This window comes from Gymnoscopelus microlampas, assembly GCF_963454915.1.
Source record: "Gymnoscopelus microlampas genome assembly, chromosome: 7".
NCBI lineage: Eukaryota > Metazoa > Chordata > Actinopteri > Myctophiformes > Myctophidae > Gymnoscopelus > Gymnoscopelus microlampas.
Window position 1 is genome coordinate 20,075,423 of NC_139944.1, and position 20,120 is coordinate 20,095,542.

A 20,120-nucleotide genomic window follows, 5' to 3' on the forward strand; every position below is an offset into this window, starting at 1 on the left:
GTAAACGATGCGAGGACAGAGAAAACCAAGGAGTATATTGAGCAAGAAGAGGTCACACAAAACATGTTCTAGGCACCTGTAGGCAAACTGGACAAGAATAAACATGATCTTTGAATAATTGATGTGCATACTATCTAATTTTATTGAGATATCTAAAGAGCACAGTTGACTGTGTACTGTCTTCACCCATTCTGCCCAGTAAGAAACAATTCACTCAACTCAATACAATTAGATAGTGTGCACATTGAAAAACAAGAGATCAGAAAACAATGTGTGATGTGTCTTTGTTTTTCTAAACTACGGTAATCATTTGACAAAGATCGCAATAATTCAAAGATAATGTTTATTCCTACGCTTGTCCAGTTTGCCTCTTAGTGCCTCGAACGTGTACTCCATGCATCCTCAGAGGAATGGACCTAGCCTGGGACCAGACGAATCTGCGAGTGCAAAAAGAAATTGCACTCTACGATTTGGGTCTGGCACCGCTCCATAGAGAATCCATTTCCTGTTTCAGAAGACGTGGGGCACCAATCAGGGCCCAGTATTCGAATATGGGCGACTGTAATTGGTAGTTGGTTGTAGGTCTAACCAATTGCGTCGAGGGACATTGTTTTGATCCCACCCCTTGGGAAACAAAACGTCCTCATGGAAGCACCAGACTCATATCCACGCAGTGATATAGTCTAGCTACGCCAGGCTAGAATGGACCAAGGAGCAAATAAAAGACTCAAGTGAGGGAAACAAGGATACTATTAAGAGATATGGGATCCATCGGTTGTACCCTACTTCTCATGATGCACTGTGGGATAAGATGAGTCCACTATAGTGTAAAATAATTATCACTATACATTCGGACACCACTACAAAATGGCGTAATCACCATATAGTGCACTACAGTATATATTGAGTAGGGAGCACTCAGCAGGCACATGCACAACCAGTGCCCGAGCACCTGCTGGATTGCCTTTATAGGAGAAAATGTCCTCTTTTTATCTACATATTTTCTCTCATTTATGTCTCTTGCTGAACCACAGTTGCTCTCTACCCTCAATCAGTACAGAGGCTATTTTAGGTTTTGTATTTTGTTCCTGATAAGTATGCTTTTAGCAACAAACAAGGGAACTGATGGCGTGCTCAACTCAAAAGTCCTAAGGGTGCTGATCCAAAAGGCACATAAATAGCAAATTAAGTGATCAGCACTTGCAGATAAACACTTGCAACTCAGAGCAACAGAAGGAAACGGATGCGTTTCTGAGACATGTGGGTGTGACATGCATATCACACCGAAACTGTGAACTTACTAAATTCCCTTGAAGGGCTTTTCAACAGGTTAACTGGTAAAATAAATCTTAGGGCTTATCCATTCACCATTATCATCCATCCTCTTAACTATAATAATATATAAAGTATGTACACTTCTACTTGATTGGGTCTAGATTGTTTAGTTTCTCTGGTTTATAAATTTGCAACTGCCCTACAGTAATGACTCGGAAATTGTCCTTTTCTAAATGTTTTTATTCACTTTCTAAGTAACTCACAACCAATGTCTCATCTAACCTTCAGTGGTGTGAAAACCACACACCTCACACATATCAACAATAGGCCCCTTATGTCTGGTGGTATGCAGATATCAAATGCAAGGGTAGACAAATTTACATGTTCTAGGCGATAAACCTGAAGTGGCCTACTTCACTTTAGTACACCAAGGTCACAAGATATTAGAATCACCTTTATTGTCACATCACAGGTTTACAGGTGTAAAGAAGTGAGTGACATTATTGTATTCATGCTCGCTCCATCATTTTATAGTTTTCATGAGAAGAGAGAGGACATAGATATTAATGTAGCACATTATGATATGATTAATACAACTCATCTGTAGAAAAATGAAAAAAATCTGCACACCAGTCTGATGCTCCCATTGTGGAATTTGAGTAAGGTCTGAGGAAGAGCCTCCCGGCTCGAAAAGTTACCACAAATAAAACATTCCACAATGGGAGCATAATATATCTGCTCTCTCACATCTACCAGAGATCCTTTTAATACAATCTGTGACAGTGCGTAAGAAATTAGCTGCATCAATCACAGTAAGCTTTAACCACTTAAACCCTCTATACTTAGTAAATGGACCTGAGTTGGCAGTTGGCCCGGTACTTGCTGCACTCGTCCTCCATGAATTGAGTGCGTGGGGATCTCATTTGAAACAAGCCATTGCGGCTTTTATGAGCGATCCATTTTAACTGACCTTGTATTGTAAACTGTACTTCCATGTGCTTTTTCTCTGCAATCTTCTAAATGAAGTATTCAATCAATCAATCAAAATCTCTTTGCTAAAAATAGCCAATCTACAATCTCACAACAAGATCTGTTATTTCTGGCGAATGTTCCCCCCAGAATAGGGATGCTGGGGTTCAAGTGGTTAAAGAAGATAACTGGGTGTGTTTGGGAACTGTCATCTGAACGCAAGGGACAACATGATCAGATTCACTCCAAAGGGGGAAGGAAGGCAGCAATGGAAGAGGACTTTCCTCGACCAACAAAAAGAGGATGAGGTCACCCCCTACAGGTCCTCTGAGGTAGTGTCTATGTCTTTAAAATACATTTTAAAAGACAAGACAAAGAAAATGTATAAAAATGTTCAATGCCCCATAACCAATATCTCATGGACCCTGATAACACACCACACTTTAACCGGATTGGTTTTCTATGCATCCTTTAACCATTGGATTGTTCAAAAAAGATAAAAAAAAACATGATCTTGTTTTTTTTTCTTTGTATAATTATTCACTAGCCTCCCTTGAGAGAAGCACATCATCCCTGCTTTGGACTCGAGCAGCTCTCACCCATCCAGCCAGGGTAGCACTGGCATTTAAACTGGGACTTCATGTCCAGAACCTGATGTCTGATCATCTGTCCAAAGACTCTGTAGTTGTTGCCTCCTTCCGGTTTCTTCTCAGCTATCACTTTCCAAGTAGTCGGGTCAAGATGGAGGTATGCTCGAGACTTAGGGTCTCTCCTTTGACATCTCCCCTTAGAAGAGCACATCGTCTGGCTGCAAAGAGTGGCTGCCGATGTCACATTTACCAGGTAATGGCCCAGGGTCTCGTCAATGTAGGCCTTGACTGTTTCGCAAGAAGCCTGCGTAAAGAGTAAATACACAATGGACAAACCAAACAAAATTAATATGCACTTTTAAGTTATTTACAAGTGACGTCAAGAAATATTATAATCTCCCTTTACCTTAGATTTGGCATAGGTGTTGTCTCCCCAGAGTACTATCCCTGCAGATCCTAAAGCAGCGCTCTCACCGATGGTATAAACCAAGTGCTCCTACAATAAACAGATAAAAGACGTGGAAAGATGATTAACTCACTGTCATGGCGATGCCACATTAATATGTTGCAGCTGAAGTACAAACAACTGCAACTTGCCTGAGAGAGGAAGTCTAAAGAGTAGGTGTAGACGATGCGAGAGTACGGAAACACAGGTGGAGTTACAGGGGTCACCTGTGAACCCACTCTCATAGCCTCCAGGATGCGGTGGTGTGTAAACAGGAGGACATCTCTGTCGAACCCACGCACGTCCAGGCTGAGGTAGATATCGGGGTACAGAGCAGAGGAGGTGTTCCAAAGCCAGAACAGCTCATTGTTCCTCTCTAACTCCAAAGGAGGACACTCACCAGTGTAGTTGACAGTTTTATCACTGAAGTAATTGTAGCAACTGGGAAAGCCGTAGTAACCCCACAAGCCCTGGGGTCTGTCCGCCTGCCCCAGTCCTAGTGTCTCCGCCATGAACTCCCTCGCAGCTTCCTCAAACTCCTTACGGGCAGCCGCCTCAATTTGAGCAGGACTCCAGTCTGGGTGCCTGGGCCTCACGAGTGCCTTGGATGCCTCCCAGTACACCTGCTTGCTGTCCCAGTTTCTCTGCCATACTGGTCGCCAGCTTTCCCAGTCTACCACAGCCAGACCCTGAAAGTCCCGTTCAGGGATATCAGCGCGGATGTCCTCAGCGGCCACACGGAGATGCCCATCTAGACTGGCATTCTGTGGCACTCCACCGTTAACAGGCGAACCTTGGGAGTATCTGGGATACAGCCCCATTTTGTCGGAGTAAAAAATGGTTATGTTGTCACCCATGAAGCTTTGGTTCTGGTTCTGGACGATGCTGAACATCCCCAGGTCCAGATCCACACCATAAAGAGAGTGGCAACGGGCCGTGGGGGCATTCCATACGCTGAGGAAGGGCATCTGGGTGAAGGGTGATGATGGGGCATGCTGCAGCCCAAGGACAAGTCCCATCACATTGAAACACAGCACAACCTCAAATGGACCTGCACAAATGGACACATTACTTGAACAGTATTTGAAGTGCAATTTTCAGCTGAGAAGAACAGAAAATAGTGCAGCAAGTTAATGACTTAATCGTTCACTTTGTGATGCAAGCATGAAATTTGGCACACATACTCTATAAGGGCCACTCTTATGGAAAAGGGCGCTGGCCACTCAAAAATCCAAGATGGCGACCATTTTTTTCAAGATGGCCACCACCGTAGCGGAGCAAATAGTGATATAATATTTCAGGTTGTGATACAATGATGATATTTGGCACACATACTCTCTAAGGGCCACTCTTATGGAAAAAGGCACTGGCCACTCAAAATTCCAAGATGGCGACCATTTTTTTCAAGATGGCCACCACCGTAGCGGAGCAAATAGTGATATAATATTTCAGGTTGTGATACAATGATGATATTTGGCACACATACTCTCTAAGGGCCACTCTTATGGAAAAAGGCACTGGCCACTCAAAATTCCAAGATGGCGACCATTTTTTTCAAGATGGCCACCACCTTAGTGGAGCAGAGGGTGCTATAATATTTCAGGTTGTGATACAAGGTAGACATTTGGCACACATACTCTGTAAGGGCCACTCTTATGGAAAAGGGCACTGGGCACTGGCCACTCAAAAATCCAAGATGGTGACCAATTATTTTCAAGATGGCCACCTTAGCTGAGCAGATAATGATTTAATCTTTCAGGTTGTGATACAAGGATGAAATTTGGGACACATACTCTGTAAGGGCCACGCTTATAGAAAAAGGCACTGGCCACTCAAAAATCCAAGATTTGTTTCAAGATGGCCTTCTCCTTAGCAGAGCAGCAGAGCAGATAATGATATAATCTTTCAGGTCATGATACAAACATGAAAATTGGCAGGAGCAGTCTCCAAAGGTCACTTGACAATAAAACAATCACAGACACATGAAATGTGAAGATGGTGACCATTTTCCAAGATGTTGTTTTTGCCCAAATAGTTTTACTCACATTTGCAACTGCACAGTGCTGTGCAGACAAACCCCAATTTGAAACATTTGCACCTTCCACTGCACCCTTTTTTGCAGCCACATTTGGTGAGTTCTTGACAACTCTCTGCAAGTGGTGAATTGGCTGTCCAGAAGACCTGCCATTCTTCACCAAACTTCTTCCATCCCCAGTCAGCTGGACTTTCTGATTCAGGCTGACGTTGGGTGGATTGACCCCATATGCAGCCGGCCTGATACGCTGCACGTTTGGTGTGTTGAATCAGAGCTGCTCTCGTTGGAGGAATGGCTTCATATGGCTTCTGCTTTCGGACAAACATGTCAAATCTAGCTTCATCCACACTGACAGCTGTGATCGATCGTACATCAGGACCACAAACTTCTCCAGGATATTCAGGTCATCATCACTCAGTTTGGGAGGATATTGGCTTAGTTTGGTGAAGATGGGAGAAGCCTCTGAGCAAATGTTCCATGTTTGCCAGGCAGTCTGTTTGCCTTTATTGCGAAAGGCGGAAACATTATCGCAACCAGTGAAGGCATGAAAGAACAGTATGCCTCTGGTCTTTACTGGTCCAATACAGTGGTACAGGTCATGTACACCAATCCACCTTAGGCTCTGACCATGCCTTAATGCAACCCACAGCTGCTGGAGACCAAGGTCCTGAAGTGAGGGAAACATGCTTAGTCCTATGACAAGAATGTCAGTGTCATTGGCTTTGATCATGATAGCTTTGCTACCCTCCTCTGTTGCATGCCTGGCATGTACAAAGATCCAAGTATCAGCTTCCTCATGGAAACATTTGTCCAAACTAACCAGACTAGTTTCAGAGGTACTCAATACATCTGGTCCCTTGGTTACAACAACCATGTTTGGTACAGTCATGTGAGAAATCTTGTCAGCCAGAAAGTGGAAGAGGTCTGTCTTGTTGTCGTTATGTCTGAGGAAATTGCGCCAATTTGCTGGAACTTTATTCTTGTTTGTCACTTGCCGTCGACCTCCCTGGCTGAGTTACACAGCAGTGATGCCACCATTGTGCCCTGGTTGTGCAATGACATTCACTCTATTATAATAAGCTATATAAGACATAATGATACCAACTATCTGTGCCAAATGTCATGCTTGTATCATAACCTGAAAGATGATATCACTATTTGCTCCGCTAAGGTGGTGCCCACTTTGAAGAAAATGGTCGCCATCTTGGATTTTTGATTGGCCAGCGCCATTATCCATAAGAGTGAACCTTAGAGAGTATGTGTGCCAATTACATTTCATCCTTGTATCACAACCTGGAAGATTATATCACTATCTGCTCCGCTAAGGTGGTGGCCATCTTGAAAAAAATGGTCGCCATCTTGGAATTTTGAGTGGCCAGTGCCTTTTTCCATAAGAGTGGCCCTTAGAGAGTATGTGTGCCAAATTTCATCATTGTATCACAACCTGAAAGATTATATCACTATTTGCTCCGCTAAGGTGGTGGCCATCTTGAAAAAAATGGTCGCCATCTTGGAATGTTGAGTGGCCAGTGCCTTTTTCCATAAGAGTGGCCCTTAGAGAGTATGTGTGCCAAATGTCATCATTGTATCACAACCTGAAAGATTATATCACTATTTGTTCCGCTAAGGTGGTGGCCATCTTGAAAAAAATGGTCGCCATCTTGGATTTTTGAGTGGCCAGCGCACTTTTCCATAAGAGTGGCCCTTAGAGAGTATCTGTGCCAAATGTCATGCTTGCATCACAAAGTGAACGATTCCTTTGAAATCTGCCATTAACTTGCTGCACTAAAAGGGGAAGTATGCTATTTCCCTTTTTTTATGTTATGTTAAGGGGTTGATTACAAACTAGGCAATTTCAAATAGATTGTATTCATCCCTTAACATGCAGTAACTCATGTACCTTTCATTGGAAATTTGGTTGACATTTAAAATATGTATTTTGAAGTAGCCTAATGATACACGAGCGTTAACTTTTAAACCAGCTGATGTTTTAGTTACATGCTATTTTTCCCTGAACGTCATTTCCCCCCAGACTTCTCTAGGATTTCCTATGGTAATTTATTTCATGATTTATTGCATAAGCATGAGCTCAACTCACCCATAGCAGCTAAGAGCAGGTGACTGCGTGTAACTCTGTAACTGTGCAGTGAACTGTCATCTGAACGTGAAGTACATTGATAGTTTGATTCACTGTAACCAGTCTCGTGATCACAACATTTCACTCGAAAGGGGAAGGAAGCAAAGGAAAGCAGTTTGTGGAGAGGAGTTCCCTTGCAGTGTTGCCATGTCCGCTTATTATAAGCGACTTCGGGCTTATTTTTCTGTGAAGTTGCTTTTAAATATTGTTTAGTTGCGGGTTGCAGTTTATTGGGCTTGCTTCTAAAGTGTAGTCGCTTATTTGGGCTTGCTTCACATTTTTTTAAATAATTTTAACCAGTGGTTCTCATATATTTTCTTGTCCCAAAATTAATATGTATTTAACCCCCCAATCTGACAATGTTTTGTGCCAGGGAGCCCCGTACCAGATTTGTGTTGTTAGAATGTTTCGAAAATCTTCCAAATATTCCACATTTCATTTCAATACTTTTTTTGAAAATAGCAGATCTACAAGCTCACAACGTGTCGCATCGTGACGCGTTGTGAGCTTGTACGTCTATTTTCAATACAGTAAGGTTCGTTTAAAGTGCTCTTTTGGGCCTGGTTGCTTATTTCTCTCGCAAAATCTGGCAACACTGTTCCATGACTAAGCAACAGGACGAGGTCGCCCTCTATAGGTACTTCCAGGTACTATCTATTTTAAAGTCAGGATGTTTTTTAAAAAAAAAGTTCAATACCCCGTAACCAATATGATATCTCATTGACCCTGGATACCACACCACGTTTTAACGGCAATGGTTTACTATGCATTATGAATACAAGATAAATACCCATAATTATCAAGGAAAGAAAACTGTCCATAATTATTCCGCAAAGAAGTGTCCTTAATATAGTAGGCTACAGTATATGAATTGGGTACTCTAACGTTTGTGAAGCAACCATAATGAGTTGTCCGGCCTAAAATTTGAATGTAAGTCATGCTGCAAGTCTTAAAAGGAGTTGAAAATAACTCATGGCTTTAAGGCACCCTGCAATTACAAGGGGAGGGGGTTATGGGGCTGTAGCGGGCAACATGTGTTTCTCCCTGAGGAGAAGCTAACTGCCTCCCCTTTGTGACAACATGTGTTTTCTTCTCTCAAAAGAAACAATCTGATCGTGGAGAAACTATTTCTAACCTATACATGCAGCACAATAGCCTTCAGTATAGAGATAAACTCAATTTGACTCATTCTTGGCTAAGAATGGCAACTGGCAACTTATATCTTTAAAATATGGATATTTTCAGCTCTGTACTACAAAGACTCATCCTGTGTGCGTATCTATCCATCACAATAATCATGGGACGTGGGAGTCATGTGCTCATAATGTCATGGCCTCTTGTCCGGTCCTGGTCTTGCATGTCCCCTCTCTGACACACACACACATGCATGCACGCACACACTTTTCCTGTCACTTTCCACATTGTGCTGCTCAGAAAAACAAAAGTTGACACTAAGCTGAACCAAAAAAAATACATTTATTTCAACAAGAAGGCATCTTGTCAAACAGTTTGATTTAAAAACAAAACAACAAACAAAAAAAGATCATAGTAAGAGAAAAATCATAAAACACAAAGTGTCACCATTTTGTTCTTTACAGTCAAGACTGAAATGCTTGAGCATTTCTAGTAAAAGTGCTGCCAAAATAAGGGGCGAGAGAGAAAGAGAGAGATGTTAGCATAAATGGAGCGGTTTGGTGTTGTGTATTTAAACTTTTTTGAGTGTAGTAGTCATGGTTCAGAAATACAAAAATGACAATATTGTAGAAAAGAAAACACTTTAAAAAAGTACATTCAAATAAATAGTATTTACCTCGATAATAAAACATCAGATGTCATTTGGAGGTCATGGAAGAAGAGGTAAGGCACTAAAACTACCTTTGTGCTGTTCCCAGAATTAAGTGCATCATTTCCATTTCAGCACAGTTATACTGACCTACATATTCTCGTTTGTCATAATGTCACATCTCCACAAGACCTGTTTCTTATACAAATCATGGGAATATGACACCTTGAGAAACAGTGTCTGATAGCAGAAGGGAGCGGAGACAGAGAGCAAAATGTAAACAAAGTTATTTCCAGCCAGCCCTCCAATCATGTGAAAAAATTAACACACATAAACAACCCTAGCTCTGCAGTTTCCACAGTGTTTCTCTGAAAAAAAGAAAAGGAAAAAAAAAATCACTTCTTGTCATCCGTAGAAATGCCAACCTTTACACTACAGCAATCAAAAGAACAAAGAAGCGCCCACAAACACGCACAAAACTAAAAAAAAAGAAAAGAAAAAAAGGGGAGGAAGGGGCTAGGCTTTGAAATATAAAATGATATGACTACTGCTATGTCTATTTATTAGTATGTTAAAGCCACTTAAACCCTATATTACTTAGTTGACTCTTAGGGCTCTATCCTTCGGCCACTCCTTTTTCCCCTCTACACACCAAAATCTCTTCGCCGAAAGTAGCTGATCTACAAGCTCAAAACATGTCACGACGCGACCCATGGTGAGCTTGTAGATCGGCTATTTTCGCCTCCAGGATAGGGACGCTAGGGTTCGAGTGGTTAACACAAGAGGAAAGCGCTGAGCACCAAGACCACACATTGCACTACGGCGGAGGCCGCCGGTCGGGAAGCGAGCCCTCTCTGCTGCAGCGGGTCGATCTGAGCGCAGAGCTCCCCTTGGTAGCCGCTGTAGCACTGACACTGGAAGGCGCCGTGGAAGCGCTTCTTGCCGTCCCCGCCCAGCTCCCCGGTGACCGTCCACTTCCTGCCCTGGCTGACGATGCTGTGCGTGAGGGGGTCCAGGTGCAGATAGACATCAGTGTCTGGATGTCTGCGCAGGCAGCGGCCGTGAGAGCCGCACAGCGTCTGGCTGCAGAGCTCTGCCGCCGTGGAGACGTTGAGCAGGTATTTGCCCAGAGAGCCCTGCAGATAGTCGTTGAGGTTGGAGCAGCTGTTCTGGAAGAGGCGAAGAAACACAAATAGACAGTCATTACCCATTTAGAGATATAGGCCTTTATTGATCCCACGGGGGAAATTCAGTCGTTATGGCAGTACACCCCCCCCAACACTTCACTCTCCCTGTGACCCTTCTTGCCACAAGAGACTCACTTGTTCTCATCTCTTTGTTTCTTAGTTTGCATGTTCTTGACCACAAAGGATTTAGACAGGTGCCAGGTTCATTGTTTACCTGGTATATTATATTGTCTAGACAGATGCTAGGTTTACCTGGTATCCTAGTTTCTTGAGGCACTACACTGTTCTCTTTCTGCATTCTATATATATGTGTATAATATGTGATTATTTGCATTGCAGTCGCTCTGGATAAGAGCGTCTGCTAAATACTTTTATTGTAAATTGTAGTACAGCATTTAGGACACACAGAACAGATACAGAAAAAGAAACACAGCTAAGAGTAAGAAATACTATTAATAATAAAACAAGAAAGAAATGACTTGAAGTCATATCCTACCAGGTGCTCTGTGTGTGTGTGTGTGTGTGTGTGTGTGTGTGTGTGTGTGTGTGTGTGTGTGTGTGTGTGTGTGTGTGTGTGTGTGTGTGTGTGTGTGTGTGTGTGTGTGTGTGTGTGTGTGTGTGTGTGTGTGTGTGTGTGTGTGTTTTCATAGACCTGATTACTTGTTTTTCGGATTGCTTGTTTCTCTCGCCAAACCTGGCAACATTGAATCTGCGACAATAAACGCTATAATGGTTTTTATGTAAGTGGTGGCAACATTTTTTGACACCACACGGGTCTTCCCAACAATGGCGAAGATTGAGGTCAGTGTGAACATGGCCAAAGAATAACTTAATAGTACAAAAGTATTGGCATCAAAATGTACTGAAAGTACCAAAAGTAAAAGTACTAAATCTGTGAAAATAGCAGATCTACAAGCTCACAACGCGACCACTTGAGGCCAATTACATCAGCTATTTTCAAAAAGAATCTTGAAAGCAAGCCCAAATAAGCAGTGGTGGAAAAAGTACTCAAATTCTCTACTTAAGTAAAAGTACCAATGCTGCAATATGAAAATACTCTGTTACAAGTAAAAGGCCAGAATTCAAAATTAACTTGAGTGAAAGTACAAAAGTATTGGTATTAAAATGTACGTAAAGTACCAAAAGTGAAAGTACTAAATCTTTGAAAATAGCAGATGTACAAGCTCAGTACAGTACTTCAGTAAATGTACTCAGTTACTTTCCAGCACTGCAAATAAACAGCGACACGACGTTGTGACGTCTTTGTTGAACTGCAACATGGCGTTTACACTTTGTTAATTTACAGCCTGTAAGGCTACATCTACATAAACGTTCAGATTTAAAATATGAAGTGCTTACCCCATGGCCACGGATGTTACACTTCATTTCGGGTGGGTCTCAGTACCCGTATATTCCGTATTGTTCAATACAAAGCATTTGAATGCAATCGGCGGCCATTTCCTCATAGAGTTATAATGTATCAGAGTGCATACACCCCCCAACCACTACATCCGCGTAGTTGGAAAAAGACGGAGACAATGGCCACCAATCGGATCAAAAAGCTTTGTATTGAACGATACGGAAGATACGGGTACTTATGAGGGCCCGTATATAATTATAACACCCGTAGCCATGAGATAAGCACTTTATATTTGAAATCTGAACGTTTATGTCGATGTACGAGTTGTAAATGGAGAAATGCAAACATCAGGTGTAAGTTCAACCATGACGCAAGTTCAACCACGACGCTTAACAATGCAAAGCTCGTCAACTACCGTCGTCACCCCAGCGTTGTATTTGTCCACATCTTCAGTGAAATTCTTCCATACAAACGAACATCGAGCGGCCTGTTGTTTAGCTGGGGCCGCCCTCACCTATAGCTGCTGTGTTTGCGACATGTGAGCAACATCATGTATTTGGTTTTAATGGCAATCATTAGCGTCCTGTCTCGGTCTCTATCGCGCAACATAGCCGTTCATCGTATGGGGAAGTCTCAGTCCCTCTCTCTCTCTCTCTGCTGCAAAGCAAAGGAGGAGAGGCGGGTGCTGTAAACTAAACGACACTTACTCCCCATTGGCTTAAACGGGGGGGAAGTGTGAAGGACAGCCAGGACAGCCAATGAGACTTAGGTGTCGACCCCTGAGTGCTTAGGTGTCGACACCTAAGCACTCAGGTGGCGAAAGTCTACTGAGGCTGTTTGTAGACTCAGGCGCTCTTCGAGCACCTGGTAAAAAAGAGTAAGGGTACACAGTAAAGTCTTAGTATTCATTTAACTCCTGAGAGTGAACAAATTGACCCTTTAAGGGTTCAGAGCAAAGTCTGTGTCATCTTTTAAATAACTTCTGGAAACGTACCACAGTTTTTATTGCCTCTTTTATCCACGTTTATTTCTGTGTATACCTTTTCATGTTTGTCTTAATTTGTGATGTTAACTGATGCTATTTTTTAATTGATGTTTATTGTATCCTTTGATTTTTACTCTGTATTTTATTTAGCTATTTTAAATCAGTTTGTAACCCTGTTTGGAAATGTGCTTTATAAATAAAGATCATTATCATTTGGTTCCATTTGTACACTCAAAATGAACCGCTTAAACTCTATATACTTGACTGGGGTCCCCCAGGACTCTATACATCTGCTTCTTTTTCCCCTCTTCACCAAAGCTTTTCAACAAATGTTCGCCCCCAGAAAAGGGATGTTAGGGTTCATATGGTTAAAGCATATGTAAGTGATTTTTTGTTTTTCAAGTTTTGTTTTGTCTTGTTCAAAAGTTAAAGCTCTATAGAGTATTTGTTCAGTAACAGGGGTCTCCCCATCTCTCCAGCTCTTTAATAAACAGTAAATGCATTTTCAGGTTGGGATACCAATTTTATCCAATCAGGAGAGAGAACCCCATGAAAACATGCCATGTCTTGCCCCTGCGGACGGCCAAATTCTATGTTAATTTACTTCAGATTAAGTATTCCTTATCTCTCTCGACCAGGCGTGCCTGGTAGTTCAGTCATGCCTGGTTGAGATCATTTATCAGCTTCACTTTTATAGTGTTCCAGTTCCAGATTTCTCTGCTTTTTTCCCCCATCACTTTCAATTTCTCTTGTTTATCCTGTATCCTGTAGGAGTTCTCATTCCTCACTGGATTAAATTGATATCCCGCCAAGGGGATGCCTTTAACTCAAGAGTGTTCAAACAGAGCCAATTGGCCCATAAGGATCAAAATGTCATGTGAGGTGATAATGTTTGTGTTAATCTGCAAAGTACATTTGGGGTTTGAGTTTAAGCTAGAGATGGACGATTTTGAGTATTTGGGGAATGAGGGTTAGGGTGAGGGTGCGTTCAGGAGATATATAGACAGAAATGAGTTGTGTGGATATGATGACCAAACAGGTAGAGGCATTTGTTGTTCATTTCACTCAGCTAGAAAAGTCGAATACATTCAGAAAATGTTATGACTGTATTGTAATGCAGCCCTTAACCACATGAACCCTAGCGTCCATATTTTGGGCATGTCATACTAGGCAAACATTTGCCAAAAATAGCAGATATACAAGCTCATAATGCATTGCGTTGTGACACATTGAGAGCTTGTAGATTGGCCATGTTCAGTGAAGAGATTTAGTGTAGAGGGAAAAAGGAGGGGACCAAGTATAGACACCTGGGGACCCTGGTCAAGGTGTATATGATGCTGATTTCATTCACAACAATGACTCTGATACAGTGATACAGTGGTAGTGATACAGAAGTGGAATTTCAAGGTGGCCCTTTCGTAAACAAACAGCATACTGTGGAAATAATTCTCAGAAACAGTGACACGTACACTGAAATTATCATATTGGCAAGCCAACTTAAAGTGATAGTGTACTCAAAAATAACAAGCTGTCAACTAGTTTCTCATAAGTACTGTATACTATAAAGGCCAGTATTGTTTGAAAAGTTTCTTTTCTGCTGCGGCTAATATTTGCTTCATAATTGTCCCACAATGAGGTAACGTGGTGTTTTTTTCTGTATCGTTCCTGTATGACCAGTCAAGCAGAGAGAGTTCAGCTACTGGTATGTGAACATCAATACCTCATTGGCTGTTTGTAATGGAGCCTTTGCATTTATTTATATTCGCTTAAGCTGGATTAGCCACACGTTTTATAGGCTTTTATAAAACCTTATAAAAGCCTTGTGTAATCTACAACACAAAAATAAAAAAGCAATACCTTGAAAAATGACAATATTGAATACACAAAATAAGTTGAGGGCATAAGAAATTTGGATCTTGAATAGAAGATAAACATAACTATAAGTATGTCTGTAGTCTATATCATGACAATGATCATGTCAAAAAGTATTGTATAGTTGTTTTGAGGTTGGTATGACGATGATTTATTTACTATTAGTTCCCAAAGGATAAATTATCACCAGCACAGAGACATCATAAATACATACAGTAAAGACAAAACATAAGGTGGTTGCCCTGTGTTAGTGATAATCATCATAATTATACTCCAGGTTCAAACTAGTTATGTTAACAGTCTTGGTTGGTATTGTTCTCTAGCATTGCTTGCATATGCACTTGTTTGAATGCTTTGCCTTTCTGTGTTAATTCACCTCAAATGCTACATATTTCCAAACAGCAGTTTTTTTTGTATGTTTTTTGGACGTTCTGAACAAATTGAAGCCAAATCACACTACGGAGAGATGGAAAGAGGAAGCTCAATCGGGGCGGGGTGGCTACATTTGGGCAACCGTGTGTGTGTGTGTGACTGTGTGTCCGCATGCACGGGCGCACTGTGAGTGTGAAGCTGCGGAGCAAGAAAAATGCAGGTTGTTTTCTTGACTTTTTCCACTAGGCAGAGACGAGAGGAGTCATAGTAGAACGCGTGGCAGGTATTGATAGTGCAGCAGATGAGTTTAAAATATTCTGAATCAATATGTATTGAAAATTGCATATTTGTGACAAGGCTAAAACTGATTTCTGCGCACACTAGAAGTGAGTATATGAGCCCACTGAAAAGGAAGTGGGTATAGGGCGTATACGTTCATACCCTCCTCTACACCATGGTTCTCAACCTGTGGGTCAGGACCCCCAGGGGGTCCCCAAATTATTTTGGGGGTCCCCAGATGATTAGCTTATGTGTAACATTGTTTTCTCACAACATTAAACAAACCAACATACAGTATAAGTGTATACAGGGTATCAGCACATTTCAAAAGTGACAATTTAATGACTTTTAAGACCCTTTTAATACCAAATTGGCCAAATTGACAAATTATTACGTAAGAAAGAGGCAAACATTGTGAAAATAGCCGATCTACAAGCTCACAACACCGTTACGAGGCGGTGTGAGCTTGTAGATCTGCTATTTTCACAATATTTATCTGTGGAACCGAGTCAAACTAAATTGAATGCCTCAACTCCTACATACAAAGTGCTTGTCAGGGTGGGGGGGTCCCCAGTTGAAATACGATTATTTTGGGGGGTCACGGCCTGAAAAGTTTGAGAGTCACTGCACTACACCACCACTGACTGCATCAATATATCGCCGTTTGAGTGGTTGGTTATGTCTTATGTGGTTTCAGGAATAAGGTGTGTGCCTACTTACTTTGCTGCTAGCAAAAGCTGCTTCTCCCCAAAGGATAATTCCAGCAGCTCCCAAAGACACACTCTCCCCAATGGTGGAGACCAGATCCGTCTGTAAAGAGATGAACAATTCAAATCAATGACAGCACAATGACAAAGAAACAGTGCACACATGCATAAAGTCACTGTGAACGTCAATGTCACAAGATGATGGGGTCATAAAGTTAGTGCAACATAAACCTGATAAAGTTATCAGCTGTTATCCATTCATTCTGCCATAAGGAAATGCTCTATAGGGCACCAGTGAGGTCTGAAACTCAACCAACACCCATCCTGCCCCCATACATACAAAGAGTATTGGGATGTGTGTCTGCTAAAAGAACAGGAAAGGACTGTGGTTATAGATAAGGAAAAGTAAGGAGCCAGCATAATGTTGAACAGAGAGACAGAGAGAGAGAGAGAGAGAGAGGGAGAGAGAGAGAGAGAGAGAGAGAAGGGTGTGTTGAATATTTGAGCCACCTACACTGTGACTGAGTGCTCAGCTCAATAGAAGAAAGTGTTACAGAAAAAAAAGTCATATCCTGAGTTGCCTCATAGGACTTTGTGGCTAGTTTTTTCATCATAGAATGCATAGTTTGAAAATGTATAGTGTAATGCATCACCCCCCCCCCCCCAAGATGATCTAAAAGAAAATGTAAAAAAGATATACTGTATATATATATGCAATAGGAGTCTCATCATTGATTGTAAGTAAAGATTGTAAGTACACTACAATTTTTGTAATGTTCTGACAATAATTACATGTCCACAGTTCTGACGACAGCATTAATGTGGTTACTGTGTGACAGCCATTTACAGTGCCATCGTGCCACTGCAGACTTAAGAGGGTCCCTCACCTCCGTCAGCAGTTCCAGGGATTTGTCATAGGTGGGCCGGGTGTACACAAAGACAGGACGTGCCAGCCCATGTCCCGACGATGCCAGACGCATCCCCTCCTTCACACGGTTCCGGACAAACTGGCGTCCGGAGGGCGAGGACCGCAGCACAGTGCCCATGTAGATGGACGGGAAGAGGGCTGTGCTCTCAGTCCACAGCCATTTCAGCTGATCATTGCGGACCACCTCCACGTCAGGACAACGGCCTGTGTAGTTCTCCAGAATACGCAGGTAGTCGTGATTGTAACAGTCTGGGAACAGGTAGAACCCCCACAATTGGTTGGGCCTGAGGTTTTTTGCAATTTTCAGGGTCTCAAGCATGAATTTCCGAGCCGACATCTCAAACTCCTGCTGGGCCAATTTTGTAACGTACTCTATGGGCAAAGTTCGGTTCTTTTGGCTCACCAACTCGCGCGACTGGCTGCGGTATATGTCTTTGGTGTCCCAGTTGCGTATCCAGAGTGGGCGCCACTCTTCCCAGTCAATAACAGCCAGGCCTTTGGCCCCCTTTTCACGTATGTACCTATTGACACTTTCTGGCATCTTCTCCAGGTGCTCAGTGAGACTGGCCACCTGTGGCAGACCACCGTTCACTGGAACGCCGCCTTGCTTATAGTAGGGATACTTACCCAAGCGGTCCTTATAGAAGATGGTGAGGTTTTGTTTAAAAAAGGCCTCGTTGGGTGAGGCAACAATCTGGAACTGGTCCAAATGAAAACGAATGCCATGACGCGGGAAGCAGTCCTCTGTCGGGGCATTCCAGGCCAGGATCAGGGGCTTTTGAGAATAGAGGGGCCATCTCGTTGGCTTCAGTTCCAAAGCACAGAGGCAGTCCCACAGCAGCACAAGCAGCAGCAGGACTGTACAGTCAGGCTGAGACCAGGACATGTCTTCTGGTGTTTATTTACAGAAAGGACCTTCACTCTCTGCTCTCCTGGCAAAATTCAAAGAGGGACATTTTAATACGGTTGGATGGCTGCCTTATTAAAAAGTGCTCATCACATACATATACATATACATATATATATATATATATATATATATATATATATATATATATATATATATATATATATATATATATATACATATATATAATCCAGTTCAAAGGGAATATGTCTTAATATAAACGATTCATCTACGTGCGTATCCCAATATAGACAGTGATTAATAATCCAGTCAAAAAGAAATGATGCCTTAATAGAAATGAATTACTACATTGCTATGATTAACCTACAGTGTGATTTTCACTGACAATGAAAGTGTCTCAAAACAAATGCAGACTAAAGGTTTTGGGAGGGCAGATAAATTGTATTTATGCTATTTGTGGACACTTATGCAATGCATTGTACATTACCAGGCTCTTGTGTATAAATGACTATGGTGACCTCAGTGTGAATTGGAAGCGCCACGCTCTGCTCCACTATAAACTATTTATTACTTCATGGATCAAAATAGTTTGTATTTGAACCACTGTCCTTTAAGTGAATATGGTCAAAACGAGCATATCCTGCATGTATCTGACACGCTTGATGCATTCTTTTTAGAAGGACATTGGTTTGTTTTGCACAACAAAAATAAGTAACAGTAAAAATGAGCTCTCAACAAGCAAGCGAACAAAACTTACCTTTATTGGTAGACTGAGGAAGCATTCCCAAAAGTAGTCTGAAAGTTCAAGCCACGTTTTGTGTTTTCTTCAAAACAAAACTGGCAGTGTACAAAAATGGAAGGAACTTTTTAAATGAACAACGGAGAGAAGATAGTGTTGTAACTTGTCCCACTTGGCCGCTGTGTAGCGGTACGTTAACTTCTTACCCCCTGCGCTGTTGTCAGTTCCCCGACTGCCAAAGCACTTCAGGATGTTCCATTCACTGTGAGAGGGGGGAGTGGCGACATCCAAACTACTTCACACTGTAGGCGGGTCTTATTTCTTTGACCAAACTTGTGTTTTAAGCCCCACGTTTTCTATAACTCCGTTTATTAAGTTGATTAGTGGTAATTGTGTCGCTTTATTGGTTTTTCGTCTGACCTAAATGGTTTTCACATGTCCCTTCCAGCAAGGAATGAGTCGGCCCGGTCCAAGAAAGTTTGCCCACTGCTGCCATGAAACAGATACACTGTACTGTACTGTAGCATTGCAATGTCAAGATTCATAGGTCATTGCCAGGCATGGCAGCAGACAGTGGTGGAAAAAGTAGGCTACTCAAATGTTTGACTTAAGTGAAAGTATCAATACTGCAATATAGAAATACTCTGTTACAAGTCCGGGGTTCAAATTTTACTTGAGTAAAAGTACAAAAGTATTGGTATCAAAATGTACCAAAAGTAGAAAGTACTCATTATGCAGAATGTCCCATTTCAAATTTTCTAATGCATAAAATATTTTGAAAATAGCAGATCTACAAGCTCACAATGTGTTGCATCGCAAGGCATTGTGATCTTGTAGATCCGCTATTTTCAAATGGCCGATGTATAGGCAGTGGGCAAGTGGGTAATGTATGTTTTGTAATAGTAATCCAAATCCACAAAGTAGCCTAACTAGAAACTAAAGTTTTCAAATAATTGCAGTGGAATAAAAAGTACAAGTACATTTGCCTCTGAGATGTAGTGGGGTAGAAGTAAAAGCACTGAACATTTGGAAAATACTGAAAATTTGGAAATACTCCAGTAAAGCAAAAATACCTAAACATTTTACTTAAGTACAGTACTTGAGTAAATGTACTTTGATACTTTACACCACCGCATGCCAGTGCCCTAAAAATAAGGCCGTGCCCCACTCTACCACCCCTATCTTGGCTATAACATTTCAGATGAATTACAAATCAATGAAATCATTATATAAAAATAAATTAAATGTGTTGAAGGAACCATTTCTCAGTGAAAACATTATCATTCCTATGCCAGCAACTTGGATTCTTGATTCAATGTCAAGCAGACTGTAAAGAACAACTGTGAACTTGTGTAGCACATGACACAAAACCTACATTATGTTAATGAACTGGATCAGAGGCAAGCAACGGCAGACTTGAAACACATCTCGGACAGGGCACAAAAAAAGGCATCTGGCGTGCAGATGTCACTGTCTGCACGTGATGACGGCCACTGGCTCATTGAAGGAAGGAACCACATGCAGTCATGGTGCCAAGTACAGCAGATAAAACACAGTGAGGAGTGGGCTAGACGTGAACGATGACAGTT

The 20,120-nt window shown here is 41.8% G+C and overlaps 1 protein-coding gene across 1 annotated transcript; it reads right to left on the minus strand.

Annotated features, from left to right (window-relative positions):
• Nucleotides 1-1,716: 1,716 nt before the first annotated feature.
• On the minus strand, nucleotides 1,717-18,753 carry hyal2a (hyaluronidase 2a). Its single transcript, XM_084061752.1, has 8 exons — nucleotides 18,550-18,753; nucleotides 16,884-17,856; nucleotides 16,010-16,099; nucleotides 10,013-10,403; nucleotides 7,413-7,535; nucleotides 3,432-4,330; nucleotides 3,241-3,330; nucleotides 1,717-3,138 (listed from the first exon to the last, which is right to left on the minus strand). Exons 2-8 carry the CDS (start codon nucleotides 17,808-17,810, stop codon nucleotides 2,812-2,814), a joined length of 2,847 nt encoding a protein of 948 aa, XP_083917878.1. The 5' UTR covers nucleotides 17,811-17,856; nucleotides 18,550-18,753; the 3' UTR covers nucleotides 1,717-2,811.
• Nucleotides 18,754-20,120: the final 1,367 nt, after the last annotated feature.